Source organism: Hakea prostrata, chromosome 7, assembly GCF_041222555.1.
Source record: "Hakea prostrata isolate BN-2017 chromosome 7, UWA_Hpros_2, whole genome shotgun sequence".
In the NCBI taxonomy this organism is placed as follows: domain Eukaryota; kingdom Viridiplantae; phylum Streptophyta; class Magnoliopsida; order Proteales; family Proteaceae; genus Hakea; species Hakea prostrata.
Window position 1 is genome coordinate 7,701,610 of NC_142606.1, and position 21,623 is coordinate 7,723,232.

The 21,623-nt window shown below is 37.8% G+C and overlaps 1 protein-coding gene across 1 annotated transcript; it reads right to left on the reverse strand.

Annotated features, from left to right (window-relative positions):
* Positions 1–14,643: 14,643 nt before the first annotated feature.
* On the reverse strand, positions 14,644–20,549 carry LOC149009389 (transcription factor GAMYB-like). The gene is made up of 5 exons (XM_089162158.1): positions 20,069–20,549; positions 19,845–19,933; positions 18,751–19,193; positions 16,702–17,674; positions 14,644–16,606 (listed from the first exon to the last, which is right to left on the reverse strand). Exons 3-5 carry the CDS (start codon positions 19,114–19,116, stop codon positions 16,389–16,391), a joined length of 1,557 nt encoding a protein of 518 aa, XP_089018284.1. The 5' UTR covers positions 19,117–19,193; positions 19,845–19,933; positions 20,069–20,549; the 3' UTR covers positions 14,644–16,388.
* Between the last annotated feature and the right edge of the window lie 1,074 nt (positions 20,550–21,623).

Here is a 21,623-nt window from a genome sequence, read left to right on the forward strand (position 1 = left end):
AGGTATCTTCTCTTCATTTCTTATCTGCACTGCATCTTTCTTTCCCCTCCCTTTTACCTTGCCTTTCTATTGAATTAAATTGGGACAATACAATGCGACTTTGGATTTGCAGGCTCTCGTTTCAGTTCCAAGAACCGCTTCTCCTTACTCTTCAAAGAAGCTATGGTCTTCTTCACCATCCTCATTTCGCTCATCTTCTCTCTGCTCAACCCGAATTATTACTTCTAGGGTTTCTTCAAATGGCTTTGATTTAAAAATTCGTTCCTGTAATCGCTCGACGTAAGAACCCACTTCTATCGTTAGAGCAGAACCCAATTCTGAAGGAGAACCAGCCATAAATTGAGAATGCCGAAGAGAATTCTGCAGTTGATCCTGAAATTCCTACCGCAGAACCAGAAAAATCATGCACACAAACACATTCCTGTCTCCGGAGTTGAAGAGGAAAAAAAAAGGCCAGAGATGGGCGACGCCTGACGAAGATGGAGACGATGAAGGATATAAGAGAGAATTGGGACTCTGTATTTTTTTCGTACAGGAGCGAATCCAGTAAACACCCCTACTCTTTTGATTTTCACCGTTGGATTTAATTGTAAAGATAATATGCAAATCTTACGGTAGAATAAATGTGAGGGTATTTTGGTCATAAAAATCACAAATTGTCCTTAACTGATCTTATTGAATACTTCAGGGGAGGCAGATGCAAAGTATCCATTTTTTTGGACTAAAAATGACATGGGTCAAACCTCAAGGGGTCCAGATGAAAATTACCCATTTTTATTTGCGGCAGCTGCTGCTGCTCGTAGCTGACCACCAGGATTTTCCAGGTTTAATCCAACGGTTCAAAATTAAAGACAAAGGATTATATTATAAATATAGTTTTTAAATTTACAATTAAAGGTTTAATACTTTCTAAATTTACAAATAAAATCCCTACTCTTCTTTCATTTTTTCTGGTTTTCTTCCCCAATAGTTCTCCTTTCAACACCCCTCCACGCTTGTTTCTACTCGTAGTACTTGTGTGAGGATCCCATCTCTCGTGCTTGAGATTTTTGAAGTAATGGTACAGGTTCTCAATATCAGCAAAAACAATTTCACCAGTTCTTTGCCATCTTGATTTCTCAGCAAAAACTTGACCTCTCTTTCAATAGAATCAACGATTTTCTTAGCCTTGGAAATCTTCCTAAGAAGGTTTAATTGATCTTTTTTATAACAATCTAAGCTGGCTGACCCCTCAAAATGGTCCTCTCTTGAATAGTGGACCAACAACATTTGGGAACCCGAGTCTTTGTGGACCACCATTAAAGAACTTCTGTTCAGACTCTGAGGGTGCCATTCATTAATCCTTATTACCCTTGATGCCTTATAACTTCCCCTCTTTGACTCTGGAAGATGACTCTGATAAGAACGTTAAGAGCAGTGAGTTAAGTAAGAGTGTTGTGGTTGCTATTGTTTTGAGTAATATAGTTGGCCTTTGCTTCACCTTGTTCTCATTCTTCTCCTCTCCTATAGCCATGCACCCATTGGAGTGATCATTTTCTTCTCCTATTTCTTTTGTCTGTCTTGGAAAATCGATTCATGGAAAAATACGGGATTAAGTTGGTACAGTGAAGGGTTTTTATTTGTAAATTTGAAAAGTATTAAACCATTAATGTAAAATATAAAAATTGTATTTACAATATAATCCTTTATCTTCAAATTTGAACCGTTAGGATTAAATTTGGAAAATCCTGGTAGTCAGCTACTGGCAGTAGCAGCTTGACACGGCCCAATTTGTAATAGGCCCAATAATATTAATATTAATGGGCCATACATGGTCTAGCCCAACAGTACAGACATAGCTAAAGTTACTAATGGGCTACACTTAGCCCACATTCTAGAAAGGAGAGAGATTTTAGAGGAATTTAATAATTAGAAAATATCTTATTTCTATAAATATTTAGACTCGCTAGAATGTTTCTAATCATTAGATTATAGACACTTGTACAAAATTATAACCATTCATTGTATCATATCTCATCTATAAATAGGGGAGGGATTCATTTGTATAAAACATCAATCAAGTAAGCAATACAAGTTTTCTTAAAGTTCTCTTTGAAGCTCTAAGCTTTCTTCTACTCTCTCTAGCTGGGTTTTAGGCTGACTTAGTGCAAGTAAGTGCTAAGTGCTGGCACGGTTGGCTTAGTCAATAACAAAGGCCATGACAAGCTACTGCAAATAAAAATCATCCTAGCATAAATGTACAATTAATTGATTGCTTAACCTTCTCTTCTTTTTTCTTTTTTTTTTAAAATAAAATTGCTGAACCTACATCCGTGTGGGAAAGTTGTCACCTTTTTGTTCCATGCTTGTGTAACTTCAAATTAGCCCAAACAAAAGTTCAACCAGATCCCCTCCGGAGAGAGGTAGGATTTTTATTTGCGGCAGCTGCCGACGGCTGATATTAAGCCACCTCATCAAGTTTTAAGTGAGCGGTTGAGATTTAAACATGAGGGATATAGGTGTAAATATTGCTTTTTCATTTTACATTTTAAAGAATTAAATTTTGTAAATTTACATTACTGAGTCCCTCTCCTTCACCCGATACCCAAAAACCCTATCTCTCATTTTGTCTTCTCAGTTCTCAGATAGCCGCTGTTTGGGAGCACGATTCCGGCGACATCAGGCACTCCGATGATAGTAATCCGTCGTCGTTGCCGTTGAATCTATATTTGGTTGTCGTCGTTGTCGATTGCCTTTGCGCTGTAAATCTGTGGTGTGGCCTGGTGTCGTCGTCCGTCTATTCCCATCCCCATCTGAAATTTCTTAGAGTTCAATGCAAAATTTTCTGTGTGTGTTCACAAAAAAAGAAAAGAAACTTCTTCATGTGCTCCTCCAGTATAACCTTCCACTAACGTCTTCAATTTTTTCAAATTTGACAGATCTAGTAATGCATCCAACCTTTTACATTCGAAGATAAATAGTTGTTCCAAGGATTCCAGTTTGTCTAATCCGCCAATCTCTGCTAGCCTATCACAAGATCCAACTATTAAGCTCTTCAGTTTCTTTAAATTTGATAGATCTGGCAATTTGTCCAAAGATTTGCACCTTCCAACGAGTCAAGGTTGCCAATGATTCTAATCCATTGAACCCTGAAATCTCAGTTAAACGATAGCATGATAAAATTTCAACCAAATTTCACCCATGGACAATTATCAAAAGACTAAAAAGGTCTGAAACAACAATAGCGTTGAATCTAAACCTAAATAGGGAAATGAAAGGGAAAAAAAAATGTAGAGATGCAATCGAAACTCACCAAAAAGAGTAAATGAAGATGGTCAATCAAATAATATCTTGCATTTGAATGATGAAAGAAAATGGTGAATACAATACGGATGATCGAGATGGCTCACCGCGAACTTCACAGGGTTTTTTCTTCTTGGTTTTCTTATAGCGACTTGTTAGAAAAATTACGAAGGCCTTGAGATGGGAATCTCAACCCTTCAAAAATTGAAACAAAATTAACGCAGCGCAAACCCCACACCAGTACAGAGAAGGGAGAAGAAGGCAGAGACGGACGACGACACCAGCCACACCAGTACAGAGAAGGGAGAAGAAGGCGAGACCGGACGGCCAGCCACCACCAAAACAGGGAGACGGACAACAACACCATGCCACATCACATATTTACAGCGGAAAGGCAACCGACGACGACCAAATATAGCTTCAACGGCAAACAAATATAGCTTCAACGGCAACCGACGACGGATTACTATCACCGGAGTGCCCTGGTGTCGCCAGAATCGTGCTCCCAAACAGCGGCCGTCTGAGTGAGAAGACAAAATGAGAGAGAAAGGGTTTTTGGGTGTCGGGTGAAGGAGAGGGACTTAGTAATGTAAATTAACAAAATTTAATTCTTTAAAATGTAAAATAAAAAAACAATATTTACACCTAAATCCCTCATGTTTAAATCTCAACCACTCACTTAAAACTTGATGAGGTGGCTTAATATCAGCCGTCGGCAGCTGCGCCGCAAATAAAAATCCGGTGAAGCCCCAACTACCGATGGATTCCGGCGAAACCAATTTTATTGCTGCCGCCATTAAAGCAGGCGAAACCAATTTTGTTGAATCCATTTTTCTAATCTCAGATTTTGATTTAGAATGCTTCTTCCTGACTAGTGACTACACACGTGCGGAGGAAGTCGTGAGAACAGGGGAAAGAATGACCTGATTTTGTAAATTATAAAACTTTAAACCTTAAAGCATAAAAATAAAACATAATATTTATATATAAACCCATGTCATTTGATTTGAACCGTTCGATCTTATTTTGGTGAGGTGGAGCAATCACCACCGTAGTAGCAGCTAGCAGTGGCTTCTGCAAATAAAAATCCCCTCACTTGTGCCCTGTGTTTTCGAACATAATTGCTTCTGTGTCAAAAAAACTCCAATCTCTAGCACAAGGAAAAACTGTGCCAAATGTCCGGTTCAACACAGTTTTGCTGAACTAGCACATCAAAGTTGAACTGGTTTACCATACATTTTCTTGCTGACTTCCGTGCCAAAGTGGGCAAATGGCACAGAATGAGTGTGCGAGAAGCGTTACGATACAACATCTTAATATAAATAAAAACTGAATTATAATTTTATTCTTCAAGAAATTTCAAAAAATAATAACAATTTTCTATGTTTTCTCAATTCTTCCTCCCTTCCTATTGTCATCAATAAATATATGGGTAAATATCACTTACCTCCCCTCTTATCTGGACAAATAGCACTTACACCCCCTCTTAGTTGGATAATATCACTTACCTCCCCTCTTACCTAACAAATATATCAAACACCTCCCCTCTGTTAACTTTTTCGGTTAAATTTAACTTTTACTGTTAAACATTTTTCTAAAATCCCAAACTACCTTTAGCTAAAAATATTTTTTTATTTTAAACCCTAAATTATCGTAATTATCCTAACAGTTAAAATATTAAATTACCCTCAATTAAAATAATTATTAAAAACCAAAACTAAAACCCATATTATCTTTTAATTATTAAAAGCCGAACATGCCTTTTTTTTTTTTTTTTTAATCAAACAATTAAAAAAACAAATACTACTATCAAGTATAATTAAAAAATCAAGGGTACGTTTATACAACTAAAACCCATATTATCTTTAATTATTAAAAGCCGAACATGCCTTTTTTTTTTTTCTTTTTTAATCAAACAATTAAAAAAACAAATACTACTATCAAGTAAAATAAAAAATGTAATTAAAAAAGAAAGGGTACGTTTATACAATTAAACACGTACTACTATTTTGGGTTTTTTTTAATTGTTTGATAAACTTAAAAAATAATAAAAAAATAAAAAAGAGGTATGTTGGGGCTTTTAATAACTAAAGATAATTTGGATTTTAATTTTGGTTTTAGTTTTTAATAATTATTTTAATTGAGGATAATTTAGTATTTTAACTATTAGGGTGATTACGGCAATTTAGGGTTTAAAATAAAAAATATTTTTATTCAAGGGTAGTTTGGGGTTTTAGAAAAATATTTAACGTTAAAAGTTAAATTTAACTGAAAAAATTAACCAGGGGGAAGTGTTTGATATATTTGCTAAGTAAGAGGGGAGGTAAGTGATATTATCCAACTAAGATGGGGTGGGTGTAAGTGCCATTTGTCCAGGTAAGAGGGGAGATAAGTGATATTTACCCTAAATATATTGAATTCAGATTTTCTTCCTTCCCTTTTATAATTTTGGTGAATATGATTTTAGGTCTCTCAATTATTGTTCCAAGTGTTAATTGTTAAGCATATGTTTGGTTATATGAATCTAGAGATTTAATTAATGAATGTGAGATTTATACTCATCTGGTTGTGAAAATGCACGAATTCATAAAATCTAAAGATTCATCTGTTTACACTAAAAACGTTAATCTTTAGATTTATGGGGAAGATTTCACCCCTACTACAAAAGCACTAAACATTTGCGCACTCACAAAATCACGTCAACCAAATAATTTTGTATGATGAATTCAAAATTTTCATTTCACATATTCAAGTTAACCAATCAGTTAATTTTATGAATTACGACTTCATATATTTGAAATATCTAAACTCATGTTACCAAACTAGCCCAGGCACTAGTGGAAAAATTTTAATATCATATTAATAATAAATTCTTTAATATAAATTTTTTTTTTGTTAAATGAATATATGGAAGTTTATCTACTTATTCTTTTACCTAAATGAATCAAACAAACTCAATTTTAAGGATTTTATTGGAAAGAGTATATTTTGTTTCAGTCTTTTTTTTTTGTTCATTAAAGAAAAGTATCCCACTCATTGTAAATAAGACATACATTTACCATAATTCACTATTAGGGGTGTTAAATCAAAATCAAACCAGACAAGCTAGCATTAGCTTAGCTTGTTTTAGTTGAGATATAAGAACCCTGAACCCAAACTGGAATATAATAAGAAATATCAATACGACATTCTCATATCAAGAAATAACAACCTAAATCCAACCGGTTAAAATTTGTAAAAGTTGATACAAAACATCTTAAAATCCAAAATAATAAATTGGTTTAATTTTGGGTCCATTAGTTTTTACATTAATGTTGTAACTAAGCTAAAAGATCATCCGTATGTGATCCGTTATTTCATTATTATTATTATTATTATTTGTACATTAACGGACCACAGGTCAAAGGTAAAATAACAACTAAGAAACTAAACCAGCAGGCCAAGGCCCTGTTGAGACTTTGCCTAAAAGATCTCCAAAATAATGTTGTGGAGATCTTGAAAGTCTCATCCTCTTGCAAAGCGTCATGCAATCTACACTTCAATTGGCAATATGAATACCTTATTTTGTGAATGTGATTTATTGGGTTATGCTCAAGCACTTTCAATCTATCATTAATCTTCTCGACAAGCCTAGTATATCTACCCCTTCATTTGATTGGAGCGAACAACAACTGCACATTCTTCATTGAATTAGTTTCAATGTTTAAAACTCTCTCCCTCTATTGTTAGCAACATATGATCATTTAATTTAAACTAATTTATCATGTCTAATGCATTCTTATTGTTCATTTCTCAAAACCCCAAATTGGGTAAAGAGTAAACTAATGACAAGAACAAATTTATTTTTTTACACTCCATGTATGATAATAGATTACAATGGAAGTATATCAAAATCATCACATTTATTCTCTTTTCTTTTATTGCCCAGATAATTGGAGAAATAATTGGAGTTACATAATCAAACTTCTTAATGTCGAAATCAATTACAAAGTTCTACTAGATAATTGGATAATTTGTTTATGGGCAGGTGGTAGCTGAACGGACGTGTGAAAATACTAACTGAACGATTCTACCATTAGATTTGTTGATTAAATCTGGGTCGTTCATTAACATTAATATTTGTCTCCCTATTATTTATAGATTAACCTTCTATTGCCGTTGCCGGTTAAAGTAAGAAAGAAACGACCTTAAACTTCACTCACTCAAATTTTGTTTTTCCTCTATATTTCTTCCTCTTCCTTCTCAATCGGCTTCACAGTGAAGAGAAAGAAACGATCTGAAAGCTTCAATCTCACCTGGTATGGCAAATTCAAGCATTCCCAACATGCCATCATCTCCGATTTCATCTCTTCCCTCTTCACAACCTCGTCGTCCCCTGAAAACCCAACCCCAACACCAAACCTCTGTTCGTTCATGGTGGAAACTACCAACAAATACTACCATCTTAGCTCCTAGAAACCCTTTTCCCTTTCCCTCCGTTTCTGTACGTCTTACTTCTTTTTGTTTTTCCGTCGCCAATCAATCAGATCTAACAATTCCCCCAACTCAACGATAACGAATTGCCCTTAATTGATGAGATTTTATTTCACAATAACCTGTTTTCCCCAAATCTTTATCTAACAAGCCTTAAAATTGAGATCAGAGAGAAATTCAATACAAAAGGTAGGTTTTACAGGAAGAAATTAGGCAAAATAAGAGATATATAACAGACGAAGAGTTTTTGACCAAGAAATTAAGCAAACGAAAGATAAATCAGTGGTTCTTCAAGGAGCCCTGAGCCAACTTGATGTAGTCACCATAGCCACCACTCCCACTTTCATCGTGCTTCCTTGCAAAGTCCAGAGAACTATTCATTGGGTAAATCTCTAACCAGCAAGCCCTCGTACGACTCCCAGCCAGAGGCAACCATAGGAATGCCATTAACGTCATCTTCACAGCATCTGGTGTTGCCGTTGAAGGGTTCTGCGTCAGCCGCTGCGGAACACATGGGTTTTCCGTCGATGCGCTCCCTAATCTTACTCTCTTGGCTTCATTTAATGCTTCTGGCAGAGAACGATGCCACAACCGGAGATGGTTTTATCCCAACACAGGTTCCCTTGAGGAGGGTATTATGACTCCATCTTCACTACGGCTGCTTCATTGATTCCTTCTCCACCTCCACCACCAAGTGTTTCTGACCCAAGAAGAGTTGAAGCAGATCGTTACATATAAAGCTATTGAGTTTGTTGAGTCAGGTATGGTGTTTGCCCTGGTGCAAAAGCTCCCCTATCCACTGAACAACATACTTGGCCGTAGAGCCGGTACCAAGCCCCAACACCATTAGCCGCACTGAAGTACTGGCGTATCACTTCCCCTCTGGAAGCCCTGATTGAGGCAACATGATGAAGAGTGGAGACGGTGAAGGAGAGGAGAGAGAACTGGGAACTTAGAAAGAGAGGGTCATCAAGGCGTGGATACTTTACCGGTAATAGGAGGTTAAATTTAATTAATCAATAAATAATTATGTGAAAATAGGTATTTGATTGAATGATCTAGATTTAATTGAATAAATCTGACGGATAAATATTAAAGCTGATCAGCCAAGCCAAGCTATTCACACGTCCGTTCAGCCACATTTATGCCTTTGTTTACCAGAAATTCATCTTAATGGGCTTGGGCTTGGGCTTGGGCTGAATGGAAGAAACCGGAGATGGGTTGACACTGCCAAATATTGGACTCGAAATATTTCTTGATCCATTGGGCCAACAAATAGTTTTGCATTAAATCATTGGAATTTTGTGGGTTGTATAACGGTGAGGTTCCTCTGGTTTCAATCCAGCGGTACCGAAGCTTATTGTATCTCTTCATATCACCAGAGGAAGCCTCCCGGTCTCTCTTGCAGTCTCTTTCTCTCTCTCTCGGCATGGCGTCTCAAAACAGAAACGGTAGGAGCAAAGGCAGCGATGATGGTATCCTAACTAGGGTTTCCAGCACTATTTCTCAATCCCCAGTGGTTTATAATGGAAAGAGAGTGGTCTCCGACGCAGCATTCGTCACAAAGAAGCTCTTCAAGAGTACCGGCAAGGCAGCCTGGATTGCAGGAACGACTTTCCTGATTCTGGTGGTTCCTCTTATCATAGCGATGGATAGAGAGCAGCAGTTGAACGACCTTGAAATGCAGCAGGCCAGTCTGCTCGGAACCCCGCCACTTTCACATCCCTCTCCTCCCAAGTGATCATTTTGATCCTCCCAGGTCAGGGAAGCTTGTTCATCTATTGGATTTCGTTGCGTTATTCAATATAGTCTAGGGTTTAGTATGATTTTTTTTCTGTATTGGGTTGACTAGGTTTTAGCTGTACTGTGGTGTATTCAATCAATACAGAAAGCAGATTTTCTAGGGTTTATCTGTTTTTCTGATAACATAATGGAATATTTGACTACTTTTTGGATTCTGGTTTGAATTATTTCACAATATTGCTTTCCTTTTCATGGAATATATGTATGAGCTAAACGGAAGTAGTAATCCATATCCTTCTTTTTCATAATTCTGTGGGACTTCGAAGATGAGTAAGCAAACGCTGCAAGCCGCATCCGAATTGGATTGAGATCGTCGTTTATTTTCCCAGTGTTGAAAGCTGCATATATAAATATATATCCTTCAACACTAAGAGCTGTGACAAAAGGTAATTCATACCCTAAATCAAATGCTTGATCCTTCCAGTTCTTCATTAGGATTAGCAGTCTAATTTAATTTATAGAATGTTATCTTAGGGGAGTTTATTGAATCTTCTATACTATATACAACTCCTTATTTGGATAGTTATAGGTATCTTTCTTGAGCATGTCGAAGACATTAATCAGTCAAGAGGAGGAGGAATTGGTGAGACATCTCGTCTCTTTATACTATAAAATACTCATTATTAATGATGTGCACTATTAGTAGAAAGGAACAATTTGTTCATCCCTTCGGCTTGTACTTTTGCGTGTCTACGCTCTTAGTGCATTTTTATTCCTTGTTGCTGTGATGAATATGGTGCTCCCTTAGTGGAGAGAAGAAAAAGGAAAATCTGTCTAAGCTATTGGACGTGCATGTGGGTTGTCTGTGCACCTTGAAAATCATGTCAGAGAAGTATAATTTGTCTTGCGGTCAAATATAAGTTGGGCTTTAAAGCTGGAAGCATTCAATTTAGCAAGTTCAGAGATTGGTAGGGTTTAAATTTCAATATAAAACAGTAGGTATATCTATTAAAATAAGGTTTCACATTGAATTTTGTAACAGAGCTTGAAATGAAGGAATTATAGGATTGTAACCAATAAAGGAAGAACTTCATATTCAGAAAATATACCACCAAAGTATTTGAAATCTAGGGGCGGACCTTTGTTCAGTGGTTGGTGCGTTGTTAGGTCAAGGCATTGAATCAGCCTCTCAAAAACAAAAAACCAAAAACCAAAAAAGAAGAAGAAAAAAAAAAAAAAAAGAAATCCCCCCCCCCCCCCCTCCCCACTCTACTTGTGTGGAAGCCTTCAGCACTGGGTTCACCATTTTTTTATTCTTCTTACTAGAATTGCTTTTAATCCAAGGCATGACCTCTCTTATCTTACCGTCCCTTTATTTCCTGATGCTAACAACCTGTGCAGCACTGGGTTTCTGCCCCTTGCAATGAATCCTAATCCATTATGTGCACGTGTGCGTACAGATGGAATTACAGCCGGTGTAAGTCTTGATTCATATCGAGTGTATGAGCCCAATATGTATAATGTTTCGGGGGGTACCAATATTAATGTAAGACTAGATTAGGGTTGACCTAACCCCAAATACACCCATGAATCAAATATAAAAAAACTCTTAGTAGAAACTTTAATTCTAATCAAAACAGTCTCTAGTAAATGTGTCAAATTCAGGTCTGGTGTAGATGAAAGTGAGGAGAACCCTGCCTCCAAATTTCAGTCGATTCCATTGGAGAGATTGGGGTATGAAGGTGATACCAAGATAGAAGGTTATGGGATAACTTGCAAGCCAACACTGTGTTTGGCTCCAAAGAGTGTAAGCCTTGATGTGATACATCTTTGTTGCAAGTTCGGTTCAATTCTGCTGAGCAGCAGAGGAGATTTAGGGTTGTGGAGACGCACACTACCGCCATTGCTCATTTCGAACACAAAACTGTAGGTACCGGTCTATTGTGTGCCGTTCCGGTGCCACGCTGGGCCCTTGGTGCCTGCCCTTGGCCCGCCTGCGCCGGGCCGGTTTTTCGTTGTTTCTGTCTTTGCCTTTTTTTCGCCCCACTCTCGCCGCCTCCTCTCTCGGTCTCTCCTTTTTTTGGTTCGTGTTGGTCCCGCTTGGGTCGGCTCGTGTGTGGGTTTGTCGTTTCGGGGTGTGCCGGTCGGTGGTTTTTGTGTCCGCTGGCGCTCGCTGCTTGGTGCTGTGTCGGGTTGCCGGGGTGGTCCGTCCGTTCCCGGTTGCTTCGGGTTCCCGTTGCGTGGGGCTGCTGTTGCTCCGGTTTTGTCCCGGTGTTCGGCCTGGTTTGGTGGTCCTTCTTTTCGGTCCTGGTTGGGGTTGTTGGGTTTGGGGCCGGTGTTGGTGCCGGGTCGGTCCTTGGCCCTGCTGCCTCTCGCTGGTGCTGCCCAGGGAGGGGGAGTGGGGGCTGACCCTGGGCTGGTCCGGGCCTTGGTTCTCTCCTGCCTCTGGTTGGGTTCTCTCTTTTCTTTTCGTGTCTGTTTTGGTTTCTTTTTTGTTCTTTCATCTGTTCTATGCCGTTGTTTTCTTCCGCTGCTTGGTTTTTTTTTGGGTTCCTTCTCTGTTGTCTTCTTTGCTGTTCTGTTTTGTTTTGGTTTGTGTGTTTCTCCGCCTCTGTTGTCCTCTGTTTCCTCTGCGTTCGTTCCTTGTCTTGTTTCTCTCTTTTTTTTTTCTTTTGTTTTTTTTTTGTGCCCTTTTGGCCGTCGCCGTTCTGTCTCCCATCTGTATCTACTCGTTTGCCCTTCTGTGCCTTTGCCCGCGTGGTTCTGTGCTGGTGGATTTCGCCGAATGGTTGCCATTGTCCCTTTGATGAAACTAGAAAGTTAGGACTCCAAAATAATGCAGCCAGCCACAAGGATCCAAAGTGGGATTGAGTGGGATCACACTCTTCAAAAGTCCTGCTGGAACAGAACCCAATCTTCAATCCTAGGCTGGTTTGATTGCTGCAGGCAGCAGGACTGGAACAGGCAGCATAAGTGTGCTCTGGTTCTTCTGATGAGGATCAGCAGAAGCAGTTAAGGGCTTGAATGAAGAGTGTTTTCTGGGCTTCAGCAACAATTGTTTGCTAAGTTGCAGTCACAAGTGCAGTCACAAGTGACAGTATGGAAGAGGTTCAGTGGGTGTGAAAGAGAAGATGAGAGAAAAGGGGGGTGGGTGGGCTTGCTCAGCCATAGCTGCATGCAGGGATATGCTAAATTTTTATTCCTTTTTTTCTTTGTGAGTAAGTTGCAGTATCTATCTTGATATAGACCAACTTAATTTTTGAAACTTAAGAGGTTTAGTAACTTATTAAAACTACAAACTTAATGAAAATAGAAACTGCTAAAAGATACTGCCTTGGACAACTAACATAGGAACTAACTAAATTAAAAACTACATTGGCAGCAAATTATAAACTAAGCAACTACTAAATAGGTAGGGATTTGACTGGTTAAAGATGACGTTTCCTAGCAAGTTTGTGGGCAGCAAGGAGAATCTTCCTGGAAGGCCAGCTTGCTGGCTGGATCTGGTCTACTCAGAGCTGCTCAATAGTCCTTGATTCTTCTTTTTGTGATTAGTTGGGGAAGCTGCATCAGATATGAACAGATGCTAAGATGAAACAGGGAATAAGATGTACAAACTGTATCACCTGTAAAATCATGTTGGCAAATACATCTCAATACAAGGCTCTGACAAAACCTGCAAAACAGAACATGCTCATGACCGGCATTTCTACAATTGAAGTAGGAAATTTGCCAGTTGTCAGTGGTGATAAAGGCGGTGGCACCAACAATTCACTGTTGAAACTGCCGGGTGTTCAAAATCCGTGTGGAGGCCAATTTTAACTTGTTCACCTGTCAACTTCTGTCCAGGTTATCGGTCTTGTTTATTTTGAAATCAGTAGAGGTCATGGAGCTGTTGTACAAAAGGGTGCATATGACAGGCCTTTTTATTGTTCTCATACTTGTTCCTGATCAGAGGGGGAGGGAGTTAATGCAGCAACATACTTAAGTTTTGGGGCTCCCTCTGAGTGGGGTATTACACAGGTGAGGTTGGGGGTTGGGGTTTTTGAAAAGGAAAGGGGGGGGGGGGGGGGGATACTCTCAGAAGTTATTAGATAGAAATTAAGACCAGTAGTCAGTGAGAAATTGCCCTTCTTGTCAGGATAAAAAAGAAGAAGAAAGTAATGCATCCAAATCTCTATTGCTATGTTCTGCTTTCACTGGTTTGTTATCCCAACATACTTCCGTTTCATTCTCTTGTTTAGTTTGTTACTGAGTTGTTTTGTGGTAACCGAATATCATAAATAAAAGTGAACAGTCCACAATTGAGGACAAACTAGAGATTCACCCAATATTTGCTCAATCGTCATCCTGTGGAGCAATATTTGCATTCTCCTTGATATTTGATTTGAGAGTCTTTCTAGCATGAAAGTTATTTCCAGGGTTTTTTTTTGGTTTGTGGTGTACAGCCACCGCCTGTGCTGACCCTTTCTATTCTGGAAACCTAAGAATGATGAACGAGGTTTTTTTGTTATTTACGATGATTGATGCTTGCATGGAGTGAAGATTGTTATTATTTTGTTGTTGCAGGTTAATCAGGTTTGTATGAATATGGCCTATTTGGAATCTTATCTGCAGCTATTCATAATTATGCGATCTAGGCGATGATGGTTTCTTGCTGCTCCATGGTGGTTGAATATTCTTTATTGCATCCTTGACATTATTTGTCCACATTGGGGGAGGAATTAAAGATTTTTGTTGTTCTCTACTCGAGTCATTCTATGATTATTTTGCTCGTGTTTTCCTGTGTACTTGGCGACAATTTTATTTCTGAAAATAGTTTTACTCATGGTGTTCAGCAGTCATGCAATTTATCAACGCCCCCACAACAGCCCTTTGTTCTTCCCTGGTTTACAAACTCTGAGGGAACTCTTTTAATCATCGGTATCACCTCCACCTTTTTGTCTTGGATGCAAGCACCCAACCTCGCCCTATGAGGGAATTAACGAAAACCTAACTTGGCAATCGACACCTTGATCTCAGCTGTAACATCAAAGTTGGAGGTCGAGAAGAAAATGGGAGCGATTCCTCACAAGTCATAAGACTCATAACATGGTAAAATTGAATAGTACGGTGTCAACTGGAAATATCAGAAGTCATACCCAACTTGTTTTACACCAGAACAGAATGCCGTAATAACCAGAACGCTTGGAAATGGGAGGAAGGGAAGGGAAGATACAGGCGCTAGTTCCATCAATCCCTTCAAAAAGGAAAGCCAAAATGTCTCCTCTGAAAAGGGCTTGGGCTCCTCCAAGTAAATGTATTACAAGACAATCAGGGTCAGGGGTTGAGGTTCAAAGCCTACCCGACCTAGATTCCATTCGGCTACGTCTTGTTCTTCATTCATAAAAGACGGTCATTAATCTTAAAAACAACAGATTTGTACAAGAACACTCTCACCGATGCCCAATGAAACCCTAGCTTAGTCCGACTCTGCATCTTTCTGGTCACTCTAGTATGAATGGTGATAACCCCACATGAAAAACAAAGAACCTGGTATTCAAACTTAACAGTTGGAGTCCAAAAGCTGTTTGTCATGCAACACCTCGAATGAACAAGAAGCAACCTGGTTGCAAGATAATCTTAATGTGACTTTCCCACCATTACTGGTGCAGCTTCACGGCCTTCACCCTTATTGTCAGGAAAACATTTTACAGGACAAATGCAACTAGATCCAAGGTAACGTCTCATTTAACTTCCGAAACTTAATCTGATACCCTAGAAACAAAAGCTAGATGCAAGTGGTGATGTAAAATAAAATAAAATAAAATAAAATAAATTCTAGGCATGGCTAAAAACTGTCAGTATGATAACCACCCAAGCTTACTTTCCTGTATGGGTCTAAGAATTTTTCAGAGAGGACTCCCTAGAAACCATCTCCAGAGCAGGCTCATGAAAAACGATGAGGATGGAAATATGTTCCATTGCAGCTTAATTACACATAAAAAGACAGCAGCAACATAAGTTTCAGATTCAGGGTACAGCTATTTTTTTGAGCTTTACAAGTAGCAACATACCATACCAGCCCCTAAAGGAGCTTTGTACCTGCAAAGCACCCATGCCCCTGGGTAGCAGACCACATCATGTACCCTTTATCGACAGTTTATTTTAAAGAATGTACAGAATACAGTCAATCACACATTCCTGGGATTGTGCAATAAAGGAAAAGAAAATGCATACTTGCTAAATCTTTAAGAAAAAAGGCAGCTACAAGCCTACAAAGAGTATTGAAAATAATATATGTATGCATAATTGAAAGAAAGAAAAAAAAAAAGTTGATGGATTTGCGGCTATAAATTTACATCGTCTCCAAGTAAGTCTTCAGCAGAATAGGATAATTAGAGTTGGATGAAAAGATGCTCCACTGTGTCCAAAGATAACAATCCCCACATTTCCACTGTTACCAGAAATGCAAGATTCACTAAGCTTGTTTGCAGCACAGAAGTTCCCCCTTCCCAAGCTACTTGCAAATGTAATAAGAGGACCATAAATTTTATGCAGATACCCAATAATAATCAAATTGATGATCAAATAATCCAAAACCATTGACTCAGATGTTCTGCATCAGGAGTGCATAGTAACTCTAAAATTATAACAGGAACCTGCCTGTGCTTTCTGCACTACATCTTCACCAAGCTTAATTGTACCGGCTAAAGAAGCATGAAGACCACAGAAACTCTTACACATTGTTCATAAACCAAATAGCCAGTGACCTTTCTATCAAGGTTGAGACCAGGTTAGAATGTCCACAGACAAATACTAAACAATAAAATTTTTGCCAGAGAGATCTTAAGGAAGTTCAGACATTTGACAGACAGGAGGCATGCACAAAACCGAAGGCCCAGAACTCATTAATAAGATCCAGTGGACAACTCCTTGTACCCATGGTACAAATCCTCACCAATAAGCCTTTCTTTGGTAGCAATTGCAGGAGAATGATCCTTACCCTGCCCAAACCAATCTGAACCAAGTAAAGCATCTGGCCTATAATAATCAAACAGAGTAGAAAATTCTTTTACTCCACTTAAGCTTGCAACATGTTCAACCACATTGGGCTTCATATCAGATCCTGCAACAACCCTGGATAATCAAAACCTGCATCTATAACACAAAAGTCGCAAGTTTGCATCCTTGAAGGACTAGAGGGAGAAAAAGGAAGCTCACCTGGCATGGTCTCGGTGAGAGGGGCATCTTCCAATGAACTTCCACTGATAGGAGTACACTCACTGAAAACAGATGTAGCCGAACAGCCCAATGGGGAAACAGGATCACAGTACACTTCCCAGTCTGGCCCAAATAGATTCAGGTGTGAACTATCGTTCAATTCACCAGGCATAACAACAGAAGAACTTGAGCTCTTCACAGGTGAATGATTTTTTGTGGTGCTTAGAGTCCGGGCTTCATGTAGTACTGCATCTAACATGCCACTGTTTCTTGGTGGAAAACAATCTGATTGCAGATGCTCATTCAAAGGAGATTGGATAAAGGTATCAAAACACTCAAGTGAAGCTGGTGGGGCTGAAGATGCGGCCAACCTATTAAATTCACTTTCTGAATATTGGAGTGAAGGGAGCTCCGACTTCATAGCCCCAGAAAGAGGCTTAGAAGCAGAGAAATTGCCATTTGAAAAGGCATGGCTACCAGGTCTTACACCAAAGTGCTGAAGATTTGGGTCAGGATCATGTGGCGAAGACAACTCAAACAATCGATGGATTTTCTTGTGAGTATCATTCTCAAACTGGTCAACCATAGGAAGTGCAGTGGCGACACTGCCATTATAACCAGGAAGCAAGGTATCAGATTCTCGGAATCGCTTTGAACAATGGACCACTGTGGGAATGAAGTCGTAATTATGAGCTGAAGTCAGCACATTAACAGTAGGTATATCAGCCAGGGATGGTGTATAATTGGGCTTCAAATTGTCAAATACAACGTCTGGAATATCATAGTTCGACTGCATAATATCACTATGCTGTGAATCTCCACATTGAAATTCCCCAGAGTTCTGGCACAGCTGACTCTCATCTGATGTCTGTAAACAGACATCTGGAGGATAAAGCGGTAAACCAGCACGTTGTCGTCTCTTGATTCGGGTGTTCCAGTAGTTTTTTATCTCATTATCTGTGCGTCCAGGCAACTAACATAGAAAGAAAAGAAAATCGTCAGCAAAATACAAACTATGAAGAGGAAAAGTAAATAAACTAAGCCAAAGAACTTGAAGCATGATACATTTCACTCAAAATTCAATGTTCGACACTGAAGTCACATTTCTCAATTATGTAGCATCAATTAATGTAATAAACTTTTTGCCAGTTGTTTTAATATAGAATATGGGTGGCAATGCATGATCAGACATAAGAGACAACATTGTACATAAGAATCTAAAAATAGTATTAGGGAAAAAAGTTATCTTTGAACATAGACAAAAATATCATTGTTAAATCCCAAGAAGGTTGACAAATGACAGGGTAATTGGTAATAACAAATACTGCAATAACAACAAGATTAAAAAAAAATATGCTCATAAAAAGGCATATCCAGTGTACGAGCTTCCTGCCACTAAACTTGCAATTTTTACCATTGCATCAAGGTCTGCACTCTTTATATTTATATGTATGGTATCATAGCTCCACCTGAAGGCCATCTAATATATTAAATGCATGCATAGTACCAACAACAAGTTCGCCACAACATTTCTCTCTCATGAGCCCAAGTTGCAATTGTTACCATTGCATCAAGGTCTGCACACTTTATATTTAGATATATGGTACCATAGCTCCACCTGAAGGCCATCTAATATATTAAATTCATGCATAGTACCAAGAACAAGTTTGCCACAACATTTCGCTCTCAGGAGCCCAATGTCAAGCATCAAACATGTGACATCTAGTTCCTCAGAATCTTGCAGGAAATGCAAGAAAGAAAAATGTTAAAATTTTAAGCATTGATTGACTTCGCAGTGCATATGGATAACCACAAATCACTCCCATATCTATATTCTTGTGAAAAAATAAATATCAAAAGTTACTTAAAGCAGGAGCTTCTAAACAAGAGAGCCTGTTTCTTGCAGTTTGCGCCACAATGTACATATATTTTATAAATCACTATGATAAACACACAATTTCGAAAATCAGAAAGATAAACAAACACACCAAAAATGAGGGAAAAGACTGCTTTAAACTACAAAATATTAAAAAGAACAGATAGACATACATGAGCGGCCATTCGGGCCCATTTGTTTCCCATCTTGGAATGCAGCTCAACAATTAACCTTTCTTCTTCTTGAGTGAAAGCACCCTTTTTCAAGTTGGGTCTCAGGTGATTTGCCCATCTCAGACGACAGCTTTTACCACAACGGACAAGACCAGAGTTCTTTTGAACAGCATTCCAGTTCCCCTCTCCATGCTTCTTGACATATTCAATCAAGATTGCATCTTCTGCCGATGTCCACGGCCCTTTCTTCAAGACAGAACCCCCACCCAAGCTTCCTCCGGAACTACCTTCATCAACTAAAGGTGAATCTGCCTTGTCCTTGGACTGCATGCTGTCATCACTCTCATTATTTGTATGAGCCATCATCACCTTCAATGTAACTCCCAACCAATCGCAAGTGACTAATCAAAACCATCAAAAGAGAACTGCACCACCCTGAAAAACTGTGACCAGAAAAAAAACATTAATCACAATTTCACATCTAAAATCTAAGGTAATCATTATATGGAGGACCACCCCAACAGGTCAAAAACTAGAAACTCTCCAGTAGAAACTGGCCAAAGACCATAACAAACCCAGGAGTCCAAAATTGAAAATGAAATTATAAACATATGTAAGGTTCTGAAGATAGGACATAATTAACATCGGAAAGAAATAACAAATGTAAAGCATATTACTTTATGAAAACAAAATAAGGACTTCTTCAGATTAAATGAAGGCAGAACCGAGTTGGGAAAACAGCAAAATTTAGCAAGCGAAGAAATAATTGTGAGAGTGACAATTACAAATTGCAAAAACCCAAAAGGAAATTAAGAGTAATTTTTGCACTTTAATGAGCAGAAATTAAATGAGAGACTAAGACAACTAAATTCTGGTATAGATTAAAAATGATGAAACTAAATGCAGTGATTAACTCGTAGCAGAAAAATAAAATTAATAAGAAAGCATAGAGAAATCAGTTCCATATTATCAAATCATAGTGAACTCCAAAATGATTTGGAAAACTACTGTACAATAAGTAATTAAATCAGAAAACCAAGTTCCCTCCCCACCTCTTTAACTGCAATAAAGTTCCCATTGAAAAAAGAAATTACCTGACATGAAGTCCAATCACCTCAGAATAGCGACCAGTATTTCTGATAAATACTGGGTCGCCTTTTAGCTTCAAGTAGCTAGAATTCAGCTGGCACAAGAACAGCCCACGAAACAAAACCACAAATTAACAAAAAAAAAAAATTAAAAATAAATAAATAAATAAAGTACTGGAGAATTCTTCGATATTACTGAGACTAAATCAGATCAAAAGAAGATCAATTACCCGAAGAAGAAAAACCCAACCTGCGCCAAATCCACTTAAAAAGCCCAATTAGGCAAAAGGTTCTTCGATCGAAGCAAAGCTAATGCGCTTGGAAGCCCAGATCAAAAAATTCCAAACCCTAGCCCTACGAATAAAAAAAAGAATCGAAATGCAATAATAAGGAAAACATTTTAAATGAAGGGAGAATCAGAAAAGAAGGAAAAAATAAAAAGCGGTAGCAGAGACAAAAGAATACTATTCTGTAACCAGTGAAAGAGATGAGAAGCCTATTCTTTAACCAGTGAAAAAGGTGAGATTAGGTTTAAGAACATACAAGTTTCTTTTGTCTTTTTACTTTTTTTTATTTTATTTATTTTTTAAGCGATTTGTGAAGTAAAATTGGGTGAGGGAGTCCAAACCCTAAAAAGAAAGCGTTCTTTTGATCAATGAGAGAGAATAGAAGATATCAGAGATCGCCAAAAGAGCACTAAAGTAGGAGAGAGAGAGGAAAGAGGAGAGAGTACCAGCTCTGAGACTATTATTTCATCGCTTTCATCTTCAAGCACCCATTGTCCTGCTCAATACTGCGTTTTGGTGAGTATTGAGAGAGAAGGATCTTGAGATGTAGAAATTATAGTAGGAATCCTGATTGATACCGCCACTTTACCCAGAAACTGATGGAAAAGGATTAAAAAAAATAAAAATAAAAAAATAATAAAAAATGATAAAAGTGAATTTGACTAGATCAAATACAAAAACTAAAAAAAAAAAAAAAAAACTCCACATTCACCCGTTCACACTGATGATTTTGAAGATCAATATGGTATTCACTAATATTAAAAAAAAAAAAAAAAAGGGGTTAGATTTAGTTCTATAATTTATTGCTCTTTATGACGTATAAATGCTTCAAACTAATAAATTTCATTAAATGAAAACAAAATTGATGAAAATGTATTCAAATAGAAATAGGTAATTGAGGAATACATGCAAAGTACATCAAATGCAAATTATATTAGTAGTGATGACTGGGTCTGTATGTATGATGGATCAGTCATGGCATGGGTGTGTTTGTTCATAATTGAGATGAACGCTATAACAAAACATATCAAATTTGAATGTAGCTATATTTAACCCCCTCTTTAGAAATTTTTAGGAGTTGGATTGAGTGAAATTTCTCCAACCATGATTTGAATATTGGGATCTATTGTAATTAATACCAACTCAAATGATAAAAAATTGGTTTGTATAGTCAAAAAGATGAGTAAGACTTCGAATTTTGTGGATCATATTCAGGTCAGTCAAGATCAATTGAGAAATGTTAATTAAAAGTTGAGAATTATGTCCAATATCAATTGACCAAATCATTTTTGATTACTTTCATTCATAAATTACAAATCATGCCTCGCATTTTGTAAAATCTATACTTTGTATAAAATCACGAGATATATATATAAAATTTTGTGAACTACCGCTAAGTTTGAAGATTCTTCCTTCCCTTAGACTATAATGAAAGAGTGAAAATTATTTATATTTGGTGGAAAGATACCTTATTTTGCTTGGTTTAATTCTACCATGT

Bases quoted from the DNA above. Each gene is read 5' to 3' on its own strand.
- LOC149009389 (XM_089162158.1), bottom strand. From the start codon at position 19,116: ATGATGGCTCATACAAATAATGAGAGTGATGACAGCATGCAGTCCAAG. The intron at 17,675-18,750 runs GTATGTCTATCT...TTTCTATGTTAG, and splicing joins GGGCCCGAATGGCCGCTCAT to TTGCCTGGACGCACAGATAA. The intron at 16,607-16,701 runs GTGAGCTTCCTT...GGGTTGTTGCAG, and splicing joins TCTCACCGAGACCATGCCAG to GATCTGATATGAAGCCCAAT.